Here is a 13676-nt window from a genome sequence, read left to right as displayed (position 1 = left end):
TTTTAATGCTTTTGGAATGCTTCTGGCTGAGCTTCATTCCAAAATCCACAATTCTGTTTATTTACTTAATCATTGAGCCAAAAATGAGCTGAACACAATTTCTTAACAGATTTCAAATGTCAACTCCATAGCATATACGTCATGCTCATAATCCAGTGAATATTATTTAACGTATACGCCATGGAATTGACATTTGAGATCGAGTGGATTTCGGAAAGTTTCTCAGCGGTAATTAAATTTAATTCATGTATACATTGCGAAAAAAAAACATGATCGATTTAAAGAGTAAAAACTTTAATTAGTTCATATTAATATAAATACACAGATAATATAAAGTTAATAATAAGACACTTGGTTATAATATTACTTATATTCTAAATTAGAATTCAGACACTGAAATGTCAATAAAAAATAACTGAGTTTTGGGATGGATGAAAAAAAAATATTTTCCTAGCTTCTCCCTGGGTGTATTGCACTTTTGTTTTTTCTTCATGGTAAATAAACCTTACTCTATGTCCTATAAATGCTGGATTCTTGTATGTAAGATGTACAGAAGACAGGTGTCTTTGTTAGAACTTGAGATTTTGCTGTTGTATTATGTGGCCATACTGTGGTATTCACTTTTGGCGATTGTGGGGAATTTACTACCTTTGGCTGCATTTTATGGCAAATTCCGAAATTCGCCGCCTGTGAATCGTATGCAGAGTACCTTTCTGACAGCGTATTACTTGTTATGTTTTGCGATGGTCTTTGTGATATAGAAAGATTATTTCTGGAAGTATTCTTCAAAATACCTTTAAGGGTACTTTTAGTTTGAGCATTTGTGGACTTTGTTGATAATTTGGTGGAATTGTTCAAGGCTTCGGATTCCGATTTTTTTGTTTTGGCTCCGGCTGCGGAACGTTGAGTTAAATGTAAAGATTCCTTGTTCTTGGGAACGTCGTCTCTAACACGTATTTTGGTATTAACTGCAATATGAACGTTGGATGCAGCTGCTGTCGGTTTCTTAGCTCCAAGACGTTTCACTGTTTTCGCTTGTTTCTGATTGCCAGATATGGCATTTTGTATTTTACGTATAAGTAATTTTCGTGTTGAATCTGTAACGGGGATATTGGCAAGGCCGCATTCTAGACATTTTTTATGCAACTCTTTGTTGCTGAGTTGTTCCAAATCTGCCATTTGTTTATTTAAAGTTTCTGTAATTATAAGAAATATACTATAATATGAAAATGTTATGAAAATATATTACTAAAATTTCTCCCACTGTTTTTTTTTTATTTCCCAATTTGTGAAAATCAATTTAATACCATCTCTATGGAAATGGTGTAGTTTACAAACACAAAAAGTATACAAAGAAATGAATCATTGTTAATCCAAACAAATTGGATGCTAACTTTCTCAGTGTTTTGTAACAAGAAATTCTGGTCCAAATGGTATTCTGGATACTGCAATATAATATTAAACACTTTTCTTTGTATTTGTTAAATTTTGTTTAAATAAACACGTGTATAATTCCGTATATGTAGATACTTTTACATCAAAATACACGTAACGAATCGATCCGCATCTACCTAATTTTAAAATAGACCACAACAACCTAAGAGAACAACTAACAGCAGAATGCAGAGTTGAGCTACAAGCTACGGAGCTACAAGCGTGGTATTAAATTAAATATGGCAACACTGAAAAGAAAGACAGCACAGAGAGAAAATCGAAATAAAGATGGAATCAAAAGGGAAAGGCGGACAACACAAAAGGAATCAAAACAAAACGGCCGACAACACAGCAACAGATGTTTAAGATACAAGCGATACAGTAGCGTCGCATACAATAGGGGCCATCGGTCATTTTGACAGATGAGTTACTGGGAGTTTGTAAAATCTTATTAGAATAATTTACACAGTAAGATCAACTGATTGAAAAAATGTATTGTGGCCGATGCAAAAATGTTTGATAATTTCAGACAATAGTTTACTTATTGTACCCTACACCACAAGGTGGTCAGGGTATTATGCCTTTGTCACAGACAAAAGGAAACGAGATAGACCTATAGATCCTCCTGATGACCTGCATAGAATCACATTCTGAGTCGATTTATGCATGTTCGTCTGTGTCCATGTATTCTTGTAAACAAAGTACAGGTCGCATTTATTGCCCGATCAAGATGAAATTTTGCACAAATATTTTGTTTGACCCAAGAACAAACCCTATTGAAATTGGAGATAATCGGTAAAAATTTAAATATATATCCCATATATATCTTCGTCCGATTTGCCTTTTATTGTGCAGCAAACGTGTAATATCAGCCCAAATAATATAGAATTTTGGACACACGACCAAATAAACCCTGAAAATAAGTATGCCAAATTGTATCGAAATCGATTCAGATATACCTATAGCTCCCATATATATTGTTCATCCAATTTGTCATTTTTGCCCTCCGCAGCCATAATATGCACTCTGTAACAACGATATTTGGGGAAATATATTAAATACAACTCAGAAATACCTTTGCTAAATTTTTTTTCGATCGGTTCAGATTTAGATATAGCTCCCATATATCTTCGTCCGATTTGCCTTTTATTGTGCACCAAACGTGTAATATTAGCCCCAATAGGATGGAATTTGGCACTTAGGACCAAATTCAGTCTTGAAACAAATATGTCAAATTTGGTGAAAATCGGTTCAGATATAGCTTTAGCTCCCATATATATCGTTTATCCGATTTTTTGAATTTGTCCTGCACAGCCGCATTATGCACTCCGAAGTAACAATATTTGGGGATATCTATCAAATACAGCTCAGAAATACCTTTGCCAAATTGTATCGAGATCGGTTCAGATTTGGATATAGCTCCCATATATATCTTTATCCGCTTTCAAGTTAATTGTGCACCAAATGGATAATACAAGCCCGAATTCAAAAGGCACAAATGCCTCAGCAAATTTAGTAGAAATCGATTCAGAGGGGGATATTCCTCTGATATATAAGTTGCTTTGGACTATATAACTTATAACTATAATCATAGTTGGAATGATTTAATTCACACAAATTCCCCATAAAAACTTTTATTTGTTATGTGAAGCTTAACTAAATATGTAAAGTGGTGTAGGGTATCATAAAGTCGGCCCACTCAAGACTTAAACTGTTCGAAGATCATGACGAACTTGAAATCCGAAATAAAGTCGGCCCGCCCGACTTTAAGACTATCTTTACTGATTCTAATTATTTTTCTGATTATAAGCATTCAACATTGCATTGCACCATTAAATAACTAATTTTTCACAATCAAAATCGCAAATTTGATTATATTTGCTCAACAATTCACTGGGATAACGCATCGTTGTTCAAAACAGCTGTTTTCTTATTAGATTTTCTTAAAAATAATAACTTTTTGGATAACTTTTTGAAATATTTGTACAGTAAACTTCACTGTCATACCAATTTTGGAATTTATTTTTTTTAAAGAAAAATTATTTAAATTTGTTGAAATTGCTCAAAAACGCATATTATAAAAACCTCCGATTGACGTCGTATAAGAAAACATATAAAAATCTTCTTATTTTTGAATACATTTTGAAATTTTTGACACATTAATGTTCCTAAGCGTTGATGCATCTGCCTGTATTCTTCTACCATGGTACATACCTATAGTCTATCTTCGCACATACCTTTTCAATTATAACAATTGTAAAATTTAATTAAAAGTTAATGTTTTATTTGAGAATCTCGAACGAAGCTTCTAACCCATAACAATTCAAATTACAAACAGAAAACGTCTAATTACGAATGGAATTTGTTGTACGAAATTACAAAGTACAACAATCCATTTCAAATTAACCCAGTTTGAATATATAAACAACACATTCCATATGCACTTTCATCTTAACTTTGTAATTAAATATTAGGTTCAAAATTAAAAATTCGTAGGTGAAAATTCCAATTCTATCAATTCTACCATTATGTTAATAAGGGTACAACGCTCTTATCACATAAACATCATAATACACCCAATGACACAACGAAAACTACTTTGCATTTTTAAGTACATATGTATTTTAATATATTTATTTAAACAACAATAATAACAACATAAGCAGATTTTTTTTCCCAAAAACTGTATATAAAAAACATTGTTACCTTATCAAAATCTCTTTAAAATCTTATCACAATTGAAAAATTCTACAAATAGTTTTCTTATTTCGCTTATAATTTAGCTTGTGTGGGTAATATCAACACTTTTTCACTTACTAATTTTTGCAATTCTTGGCTGCTTAATTTTAAATCTCTAATAATATCCAGTGACTCCTCAACGGCCTCCGACGATGAGCTGGGCCGCGTTGAAAGCTTACCAGGTGTACGACTTAGACGTGGTGCCGGATTGGGTGCCAAACAACCATCATCCAATTTTTGAAATGCCTGTCGTGCTTTATTGTGCTCATGTTCCATGACATTTTCCCAATCGACAACGGGATAAACACAAGCATCGTTATCCTCAAATATGGCCGACCATTCAGCTTGAGTTTTTTCCAGGAATTTTTTGGTTACCAAATCTTTGGCAGTTTGCATTTCATTCTCATCGGCAATAGCCTGAGAAAGTTCTGGAAGACCCAATTTCTGTTTGAATTCTTCGAAAAATTGTTGTTCCAATGCCCCAACGGACATATATTTTCCATCTTTAGTCTCGTACACATCATAAAAGTAAAAACCACCATCCAGTACATTTGTGCCACGTTCACCTTGGAACAGAGAGATAACATTGCGAGCCATAAATAGCCAACTTGCCACATATGCTGCACCATCAACCATTGCCGAATCAACAACCTGGCCTCGTCCTGAGCGATGACGTTCCAGCAGGGCCATACAAATACCCAAAGAACACATCAGCCCACCACCAGCAAAATCTGCCAATATATTTATGGGAGGTTGTGGTTTTTGGTTTTTATTACCCAACATGGATAACACACCAGAAATGGCGGCATAATTTATGTCATGACCAGCACGAGCAGCCAATCGACCATGTTGGCCAAAGCCTGTTAATCTGGCATAAATGAGTCTGGGATTGTCTTTGCAAAGAATTTCGGGACCCAAATTCAGTTTTTCCATAATTCCCGGACGGAATGGTTCGATGAGAACATCTTGAGTTCCGGCCAATTTGCGGGCAAGTTTTTGTCCTTCGGGCACCTTTAGATTAATGGCCAAAACACGTTTGCCACGATTCATACAATTGAAATGATTATCTGGGACCTTTAAAATAAAATTGAAGAACATTATAAAATTGACTTAGTCTGAAGTCTATTAACTCACCCTATCTATAACAGTAACCTTTGCCCCAAAGTCAGCCAAAATTTTTCCACAAAACGGTGCTGGGGCCAGACCGGCAAATTCCAATACTTTAATACCTTTAAGAGGCATTTTCTTAAACAAAAATCGTTGCTTAATTCGATGCGTTCCTATTGAGCTATATTAACGAATTAACATACCAGTCCATATAGTGAAGTAGCCAAAGAGTTTGTTGTTTAGAGTTTAATGGAACTTGTTTGCTTGCGTTGTGTACTTGTTGCTGTTGTTGTATTGATAATTTATTCTTTATTCTGGCGGTTCGGGGTTTATTTAACAATAAACTTTTTCTGGTTGCCTTTGATAATGCATACAGCTGTGTAGACCAGTGTTACCGCTAAAATGTTGTTAAAAAATGGTACAAAAAGTCGTTTTCTCAAAATAGGCACACAGAAAAGCTATTTTTTAAATAAAAAAGCTGCACTTTTTGTTTAATTTTTTCTTTAAATTAAAACAGAAAACCAAAAATAAGTCCAGATTTATACTAGGCGAATTTACTGGCGGACTTTTTATCGTTTCCTTTGGAACCTGCCTCTTGGAGTTAAGCAGGGTAATTCTTTTCAGCAATTTTCCTTTTTTATACCCTACACCACATAGTGGTAAGGGTATTATTTCATTGTGCATTTGCTTGTTAAAGGGAGAAGAATATTCATAGAATCACTTTCCAAGTCGATTTATGCACGTCAGTCCATGTATTCTTGTGAACAAAATGCATGTCGCATTTATTTGCTTGGTCCAAGGACAAACCCTATTGAAATTGGTGATAACCGGATCAGATTTAGATATAGCTCCCATATATCTTCAACCGATTTTGGGTTAATTATGCACCAAATGCCAATATAAGTCCAAATGACCTGAATTTTGGTAAATCCCACCAACTTCAGAATAGAAGCAAGTACATCAAGCTATAGCTCCCATTTATATGTTTATCCGATTTGGGGTTTTAAGTCCCTCACATGCGCGATATGCATTCTACAACAATGATCTTTGGTACAAGATATCAAATTCAGCTCTGAAATAAGTATATCAAATTTTGTCAAGATCAGTTCAGGCTTAGGTATAGCTTCCATATATATTCAACCGATTTCGGGTTGCACACGAATGATACCGGACATCAAATACTGCTCGTAAATACCTCAGTCAAATTTTATCGAGATTGGTTCGGATTAGGATATAGCTCCCATACATATCTTTATCTGATATTAGGTTTATTGTGCACCAAATGGCTAATATCAAATGGACTGAATTTTGGAACATCCGACCAAATTCAGTCTAGAGGCAAGTACATCAAATTTGGAGAAAATCTGTTCAGATATAGCTATAGCTCCCATATTTCAGGTCTATTGTACAAATAATAGCTAATATCAGCCCAAATGGAGTGAATTTCGGGATGTACGTTTCCATTTTGTGGAACTCGGCTCCGATATATATTTTTTAATATAATCCTTATATCATGCACTCAATAGCAATGTTATTTATTTTAAAAGATTAAAATGTCTTCATTAAATTTAGTGAAAATCGATACATATATTTTTTTCTCTCTGAAACCAAACTGTAACTGCTCTAAAGCCAAACATTGATATAGGTGGTATGATCCACTTCAAATATATTCTTTTGGTTACAGGAGCTCTACTAAATATGCATAGTGGTGTAGAGTATCATGTAGTCGGGCCCGCCCGGCTTTTGACTTTTCCTTACTGTTTTTTTTGTATAAAAATAAAAACTCAAAAGGACAGTACAACAGTACAAGTTTTTTCCAATTTCTATTCCCCTTGCCCCTCTCTCCATTAAAAAAAAAGAATTGCCGCCAGAGAACTTGCCTAATATAAGCTCGAACTAAAGCTAGGAAAAGTGGTAAAACAATCTTACGATAATTTCTGTATTTTTGTACAAGTCCGTCTTTAAAATCAATGCAGGGATCTGTAAAGAGTGAAAATGTATTCCATGGTAGAAGAATCCAGGTTGACGCATCGAGACAGCTGCTGGGAAAATGAACTGTCAATTTTGGGATTAACAATTTTGAATGAAAAATTATGCAAATTTGTAAGAATTGTTAAAAAAACGCATATCATAATAACCTCCGATTGGCGTCGTATAAGGAAACATATAAAATTCTACTTTTATTTGAAAATAACATTTTCCATTTTTTAAAATATCAGGTTCTGTGTCTAAAAAATATGAAAAGATAATCGTTACACTTTTCTTCACATTGGTCTTTATTTAAAAATCTATTTGGTATTCTTTGAAAAAATAAAAATTATATATACAATCGTTATATAAATATATTATGTCTCTATATGTAATATAATGTTCATGACAATAATGATGGTATAAACGATGAAGTAAGTGTTTCCTTTAATTGTATACATTTACGATATAAAACTATGCGATCATCACAAATAACCGGATCTTGAAGCATTGAATCAACCACCTGTACAATGCGTTGCAAATCATGCTGCATATGATAATCATTGGGTATATAATGATCGAAAAATATCAATTTGGAAGACAGTGTCGGTGATGATGTCGACGACATAGATGATAATGGTCTTGTTGTTGTGGTTTTTTGTTGATGGTGGTTGTCAGTTAAATCTGAGGCAGTGTTATTATTTCTAGCTATCAAACGTCTTTCGGTTATTGATTGTAATAGTTGTATAAAATCGAGGTAGTTTATCCCAAAACTTGCACGTAACATTGTCTGACAGTGGTCATTGAAGTTATCCATTTGACGGCAGTCATCTATTTCGGCCATAACACGTTGCATCTGTTGCGAGAGATTGTTCCAAATACGTTCTAAATTACAGGCATTGAACCAGTTGTGATTAACAGATATGGTATCGGTGACATTGGATACTTGATGATACCAGCCACTGGGTACAAACAATGATTCATTCTCTTTTTGCAGTAATGTATAAAAATGGACATTATGTTCCTCCAATAGCTGTTCGTCGATACAAAAAGGTAAATTGCCCAAACGGTCGTTCAGTTTTAACTCTTCACCCGGTGGTAAAAGTAGCCACTTCTTGATGCCAATTATGTTTGTCGACCAACTAAATGATCCAAAAACATCCGAATGAAATGGTGTCCTTGAAATATAATTGAAATAAATTATTGCCTACCTATATGCAATAGTCTGGCAAATATTGTTGTGTTTACTTACCATGTGCCCTTTGGTCCCATATAGACAAAACGATAATCATCACTGTTTGTGGCCAATAAATGTTCATTCAGCCAATCGGAGGCAAAATGTTTAGGAACTTTATAGAAGTCATAGTTGGGATTCTGAGCCTTCAAATGCCAGTCTTTTAGGTACAATAGGTCGGTGGAATTTTCTTTCCTGTTGCTTAATTCAGTGGGATTGGTCTCGTGTTCGTTTCCCTGTTCATTTTGCCAATACTTTAAGAAATCATAAAACAACATTTCACTCTTGGCATGGCTATTAAAATATTCCACGCCACAATTGGCCACTGGCACCAGAGTGTTGTCAATTCTTTCCTTGAGGTAGTCATAGTTAATGCTAGTCTTGTTGGTAGTAGAGGTATCAAACGAATCAGCTGCAGTTTCTGATTTTACCCAATTGCGACATTCCCAGTGTGTGGACACCTGTTCCAACACAACTGGGACATTACGTTCCATAAACAGCCAATAGAAATCATTGTAACTTATTTCGTTGACATTGAAGCGTTGTATATTCTGGGGATATTGTGGGAGTATTTCTTGATTAATTGATGGTACTTCTAAATCTAAAATCTCGAAATCACTGGCCATAGGGGGTTAATGGAATTGAGTAAAATATGTTAAACGAATTCCCACATATCAACTCAGCAGCAACTAAATGGAATATTATTTTAAGTTCACATGTGAATGTGAATTACACAAAAATATAAATAAAAACTAAAATTTAATTAAAAAACTAGATTCTCGTCGCCTCAACTCAACGAACTGGCTCATACGAATTATTCAATGTGTGGAACTAGTGGAAAGGACATCAGCTGTTATAAGTACGGTAGATGAAGACGACTGAACATACCTCATAACATAGACAATCAGCTGAATGTTCAATAACAGTGGCGCTTACAACGCCATCTACATTATAGCTCTTGTGAAGCTTCATCCATGGTATAATTATTACAGCTAACAGCAAGTCCCAGCTGATTTGACTCTATAGTAATACTAGTGTCAATATGACATTTTGTGATTTAATTCCATTTCTTTATATACAATAGGTATATACAATTTCACTGCAGAGTAATGTGAACATATTTTTTGCCTAATAATAAATCGCAGTTGAACTTCACAAAAACGCCAAAGGCGATGGTTCGGAAACTTTTTTGGAAAAGCGACACAACGTTAAATAATATATTCGTATATTTCTTGTTTCCTAAAATTGCAAAATGTAGAATACTTTATGTATGTATGCTGTTTGGTTTCAACTTGAAAGGGATGTTGCCTTTTCCACGATTTTCTAGCGATTGCTTGAAGTGTTGAGATATTAGGACCAATATACATTCAGGGGAATGACGTGAAAGCATCAAAATTAAATATTTTAAGAACTATTCCTCTGCATTTCAATTCAATGATCAAAATTCCAAAAATTTATATTTTTGAAATTAAAATAATCTATTGAAAATTAATTATTTTGTTTAAATTTTTGGACACATTACTCTGACACTTGTACTACGTACAAAAACAAATTTGTATGTGGTTGTTGTTACGATTGTTGTACAACAACACTTGCTGTTATCTGAATTGATTTTACATATTCACATTGAATATCTAAAAAATTAATACATTATTTCTTTTAAGGACATAAGACTAAATATTCATGAAAAAGTTATAGAGAAAAAAGTGTCAAAATATCCTTCTGTCAGTTTTGTTTTGTATTCATGATACAATAATCACAAGAAATTTGAAAAACACAACCTACAGTTTTTATTCCCCCAAAATCTGTAAATTTGAATATTTATTTCAACAGAAATTGTAAATTTTCCAAATAATTGTGAATATTATGTTCCAGCACCTTCAAGAATCTACTATTTTTGGAATTTTTTTGGATCTCATAAAGGCAGAATCGCTTATCGTAGTAAAAACTTTTACATTCTTGCAGTTCTGGAACAAACCAAAGGCAGGTCAGATTTATCACATTTGAAAAACACAACAAATGTGTTAGAGTTTTAGTTCCCCCAAAAGCTGTAAATTTTAATGTTTATTTCAACACAATTTGTAAATTTTCAAAATTATTTTGAATATTATTTAAAACAATACATAGGCACACAAAATCTATGAATGTGTTTTGATATTACAAGGCTATAAAATGGTACAATAAAATACAACAATAACCTCATTTCAAATTAGCATGTCGAGCTCTGCATTTTCTGTAATTTACCTTGTCAAATTTCAATGCATAAAAAACAGTTCCCATGATGATTTTGTGTGTATACAATGGATTTATGAATATAGGTTTTGACAATAGGTTACGATAACCTCAAATGTATAAATTTGAAAAAATTATAAACATATGATTTGCATGACTTTACCTTCTTATTTCTACCATGGGCTATAAGAAGAAAGAAAACATTTTATTAAGGCCATATTATGCCTTACCTTGAAAATTATTGTACACTGTTTGTGTTTATTGTTTTGGAAAATAAAAACCACAAAAAAAAAATCAGAATCAATTGAATGTATCGTTAGAAAGATGGTAGAATTAAAAAGTTAACATAATTTCAGATAAGCATCCCCAGCCCTGTATTTTCTGTAATTAAACTTATCACCATGGCCAATGTAATGTCAGCCATCAAGTTCATCTGACAACTAAGTTTGCTGTCAAAAGAGATAAATGTTATTTGAAATGCAAAGAATATCAAATGGTGCAAAAACTGCTAAGTCTATTGTGAAATTGTTGCCAAAAGTGTCCTTCTTGTCCGATATTATCTGGGTCTTGCTTGTGTTTCTCACCTCTGATTTGATTATATACAATGAATATAAATTTTGACAATGATAAAGATTTGTAGAAAATGCAAACATATGCTTGCACGCCGTTATCTTCTTAATTTTACCGAGGTTAGATTATGTGGCGTTTCCACTGCACTTGATTCGGTCTCTATTCGTTGTTTGACCCTTAACTATGAAAAAACTACCTAATTCTTCACACAAAAGTTGTGTTCCAGAACCTACAAATTGGTACTAATTAGTACTAATTCTGCTACAACGCGTTCCCGTACTGCAAAAACTAGCAAAACTTGCAGCTCTCTCGAGAAAAAAATGGCGCTGAGTGGTGCACATTTCTGCTTGTTTTAGCTACATGAATTTGGCCGAGCAGAAATGTGCAAATTGTGAATTTGACATTTAATTGGCAGGGCTAACAAGGTTGAAAAATGTATTGATACATTTCAATGTTCCCGCGCCATAACAAAAATAAAGAAATGATCAATTTAAAAACTAAAGGAAAAACTAATATTTGTAGTGCAAAAAAACAAAAAGAGAAAATATGGAGCACTTTTGGATGATTCCAGTAGTGAAGAGGACTGGCTGAATGTGAATCAGATTATTAATTATTATTATAGATTGTTAATTTTAACGTATCGTCTTCAATACTAATTTTTTTAAATTTTGGCGTCCTTTTCAGTAAGGTTTCACCAGTCCGATTTGGACTGTTTACTCTTGGAATTTTGAATTTTGACATTTTATCGCATTTCTGCTAATTTTCCGTTCCCTTATTTTTTGAGCACACCTAATTGAGAATGACATTTCGATCTGTTCTCTCTTCTGCTAGTTTTACTACTAAAAAAGTATTGGAACACAACTAAAATTTCCTGAGCGAACACTCATATTTGTACATTGTTCAAATCAAATCACTCTCAGAACAACGAAAAAATATGTCCCATCCCTAACAAATGAGAGCATTTATCGAAAAAATAAATTGTGACATTTAAAAATTAAAAATAGAAAAATTTGATGAAATTTTAAAAATTTTTGGGAAGACTGAAAATTATGAATGAAAACTACAATGTTGAATGGCGTATGTATATTCAAACGAAAGTAAATTTTGTTTTCTCTCTCATTCGAGGTACGCATTTTGTCCATGAGTTAACATTTCCACAGAAAACGCAAACAAAAGAGGCAACATTTTCAAAATGTTTCTATCGGCAGAAAAAATGTTTGACAAGTGTCTCTCCAGCAAAATTTAAAAATAGAAAAATACAAAAATATGTTCAAAATGTCAACATTTACACATAAAGTTGAAAACGTGAATGAAAATTATAAAATTAATGATATAATAAATCTTTGGGAGAAAAACAATCATTTCTTCTATTCATATTAGTGAGAATTTCATGTATTTTCGTATAAATTCCCATTAAAATCAACAAACAAAATTTTTGAAAAAAGGAATTATTTTACTATGAATTACGAATCGTGCCGTATGAACGGGTTAATTCGTGTACCTAATTCTGAGAGCGAACAACGTTGTTCGGTTTCCAATGGAAACATGCTATTATTCTGTTAAGATAAATTTGACCCAAAACATATGCAATGTCTGTAAAAATTATAATTCTGCCACACTTCGTACGCTTTATTTCAAGTGTACACATTACCTCAACTGTCTGTCAAAAAAAAATGCTACCAGCTGATACAATCGAAAAAGAGTCGGACGCATAGTTTCGTTGCTGCCGAACGAACGAAGGAATTTTTTGCATTTTTCTTAAATAACAAACAAATAAAAACACCGGATTCTAACAAGATGCCACAAGTCAGCAAATCCGAAGATGAATTTGGAAAGAAAATCGACCGTTGCATTACCGACATGGGTATAAAAAGTGTTAGCGGATTGGCCATCGGTTCAGTTCTCTCGCTGCTCATTTTCAAGAGGAAAGCATGGCCCCTTATAATGGGCACTGGTTTCGGTGCTGGAGTCTCATACAGAACATGTCAAAAAGATCTTAATATGTAATTTATGAAATAAAGATTAGAAAAATGCTAAACAAGTGCCTGAATTCATTAAAAGCAGATGGTGGAAAAAATAAAATGGTTTGCTAAATGGACCCTATGTACCCAAGTAAAAATTGTGTTTCTTGAACAGTGTCGTAGTTGTTGCCAAGTTCGTTTGTCCCAATGAAAATTTCTTACGTAATTTCTGCTTGCTTTCTGCAAATTTTTTAATATTTCGTTTGGCAGTACATAGTATAAAGTGATGAATTTGTGATCAAGCAGTAAGCGATTATATAGATATATGACAAACATGTTAAAATGCAAAATTCATGATTACAATAAAAACATTGTTAGGGATTTGTTTGCTAGAGTCAATTACTTCATCGGCCGTAGCAGACGCTTTTTAC

General features: G+C 33.3%; 4 protein-coding genes across 4 annotated transcripts; 1 reads left to right on the top strand and 3 right to left on the bottom strand.

Moving 5' to 3' along the window:
- Positions 1-277: 277 nt before the first annotated feature.
- LOC101888379 (LEM domain-containing protein Bocksbeutel) lies at positions 278-1329 on the bottom strand. Its single transcript, XM_011296230.3, has 2 exons — positions 1308-1329; positions 278-1196 (listed from the first exon to the last, which is right to left on the bottom strand). Exon 2 carries the CDS (start codon positions 1177-1179, stop codon positions 511-513), a length of 669 nt encoding a protein of 222 aa, XP_011294532.2. The 5' UTR covers positions 1180-1196; positions 1308-1329; the 3' UTR covers positions 278-510.
- A 2860-nt stretch (positions 1330-4189) lies between these two features.
- LOC101888028 (alpha-methylacyl-CoA racemase) lies at positions 4190-5658 on the bottom strand. Its single transcript, XM_005188432.4, has 2 exons — positions 5308-5658; positions 4190-5247 (listed from the first exon to the last, which is right to left on the bottom strand). Exons 1-2 carry the CDS (start codon positions 5413-5415, stop codon positions 4207-4209), a joined length of 1149 nt encoding a protein of 382 aa, XP_005188489.1. The 5' UTR covers positions 5416-5658; the 3' UTR covers positions 4190-4206.
- A 1880-nt stretch (positions 5659-7538) lies between these two features.
- LOC101888546 (2-oxoglutarate and iron-dependent oxygenase JMJD4 homolog) lies at positions 7539-9312 on the bottom strand. Its single transcript, XM_011296232.3, has 2 exons — positions 8501-9312; positions 7539-8426 (listed from the first exon to the last, which is right to left on the bottom strand). Exons 1-2 carry the CDS (start codon positions 9106-9108, stop codon positions 7652-7654), a joined length of 1383 nt encoding a protein of 460 aa, XP_011294534.2. The 5' UTR covers positions 9109-9312; the 3' UTR covers positions 7539-7651.
- Positions 9313-12953: 3641 nt separating this feature from the next.
- On the top strand, positions 12954-13325 carry LOC101888210 (MICOS complex subunit Mic10). Its single transcript, XM_005188433.4, has one exon. It carries the CDS (start codon positions 13082-13084, stop codon positions 13289-13291), a length of 210 nt encoding a protein of 69 aa, XP_005188490.1. The 5' UTR covers positions 12954-13081; the 3' UTR covers positions 13292-13325.
- Positions 13326-13676: the final 351 nt, after the last annotated feature.

This window comes from Musca domestica, unplaced genomic scaffold, assembly GCF_030504385.1.
Source record: "Musca domestica strain aabys unplaced genomic scaffold, Musca_domestica.polishedcontigs.V.1.1 3, whole genome shotgun sequence".
NCBI lineage: Eukaryota > Metazoa > Arthropoda > Insecta > Diptera > Muscidae > Musca > Musca domestica.
The sequence above is the reverse complement of the archived record's forward strand: the minus strand, read 5'-3'. Positions and strand labels throughout refer to the sequence as shown.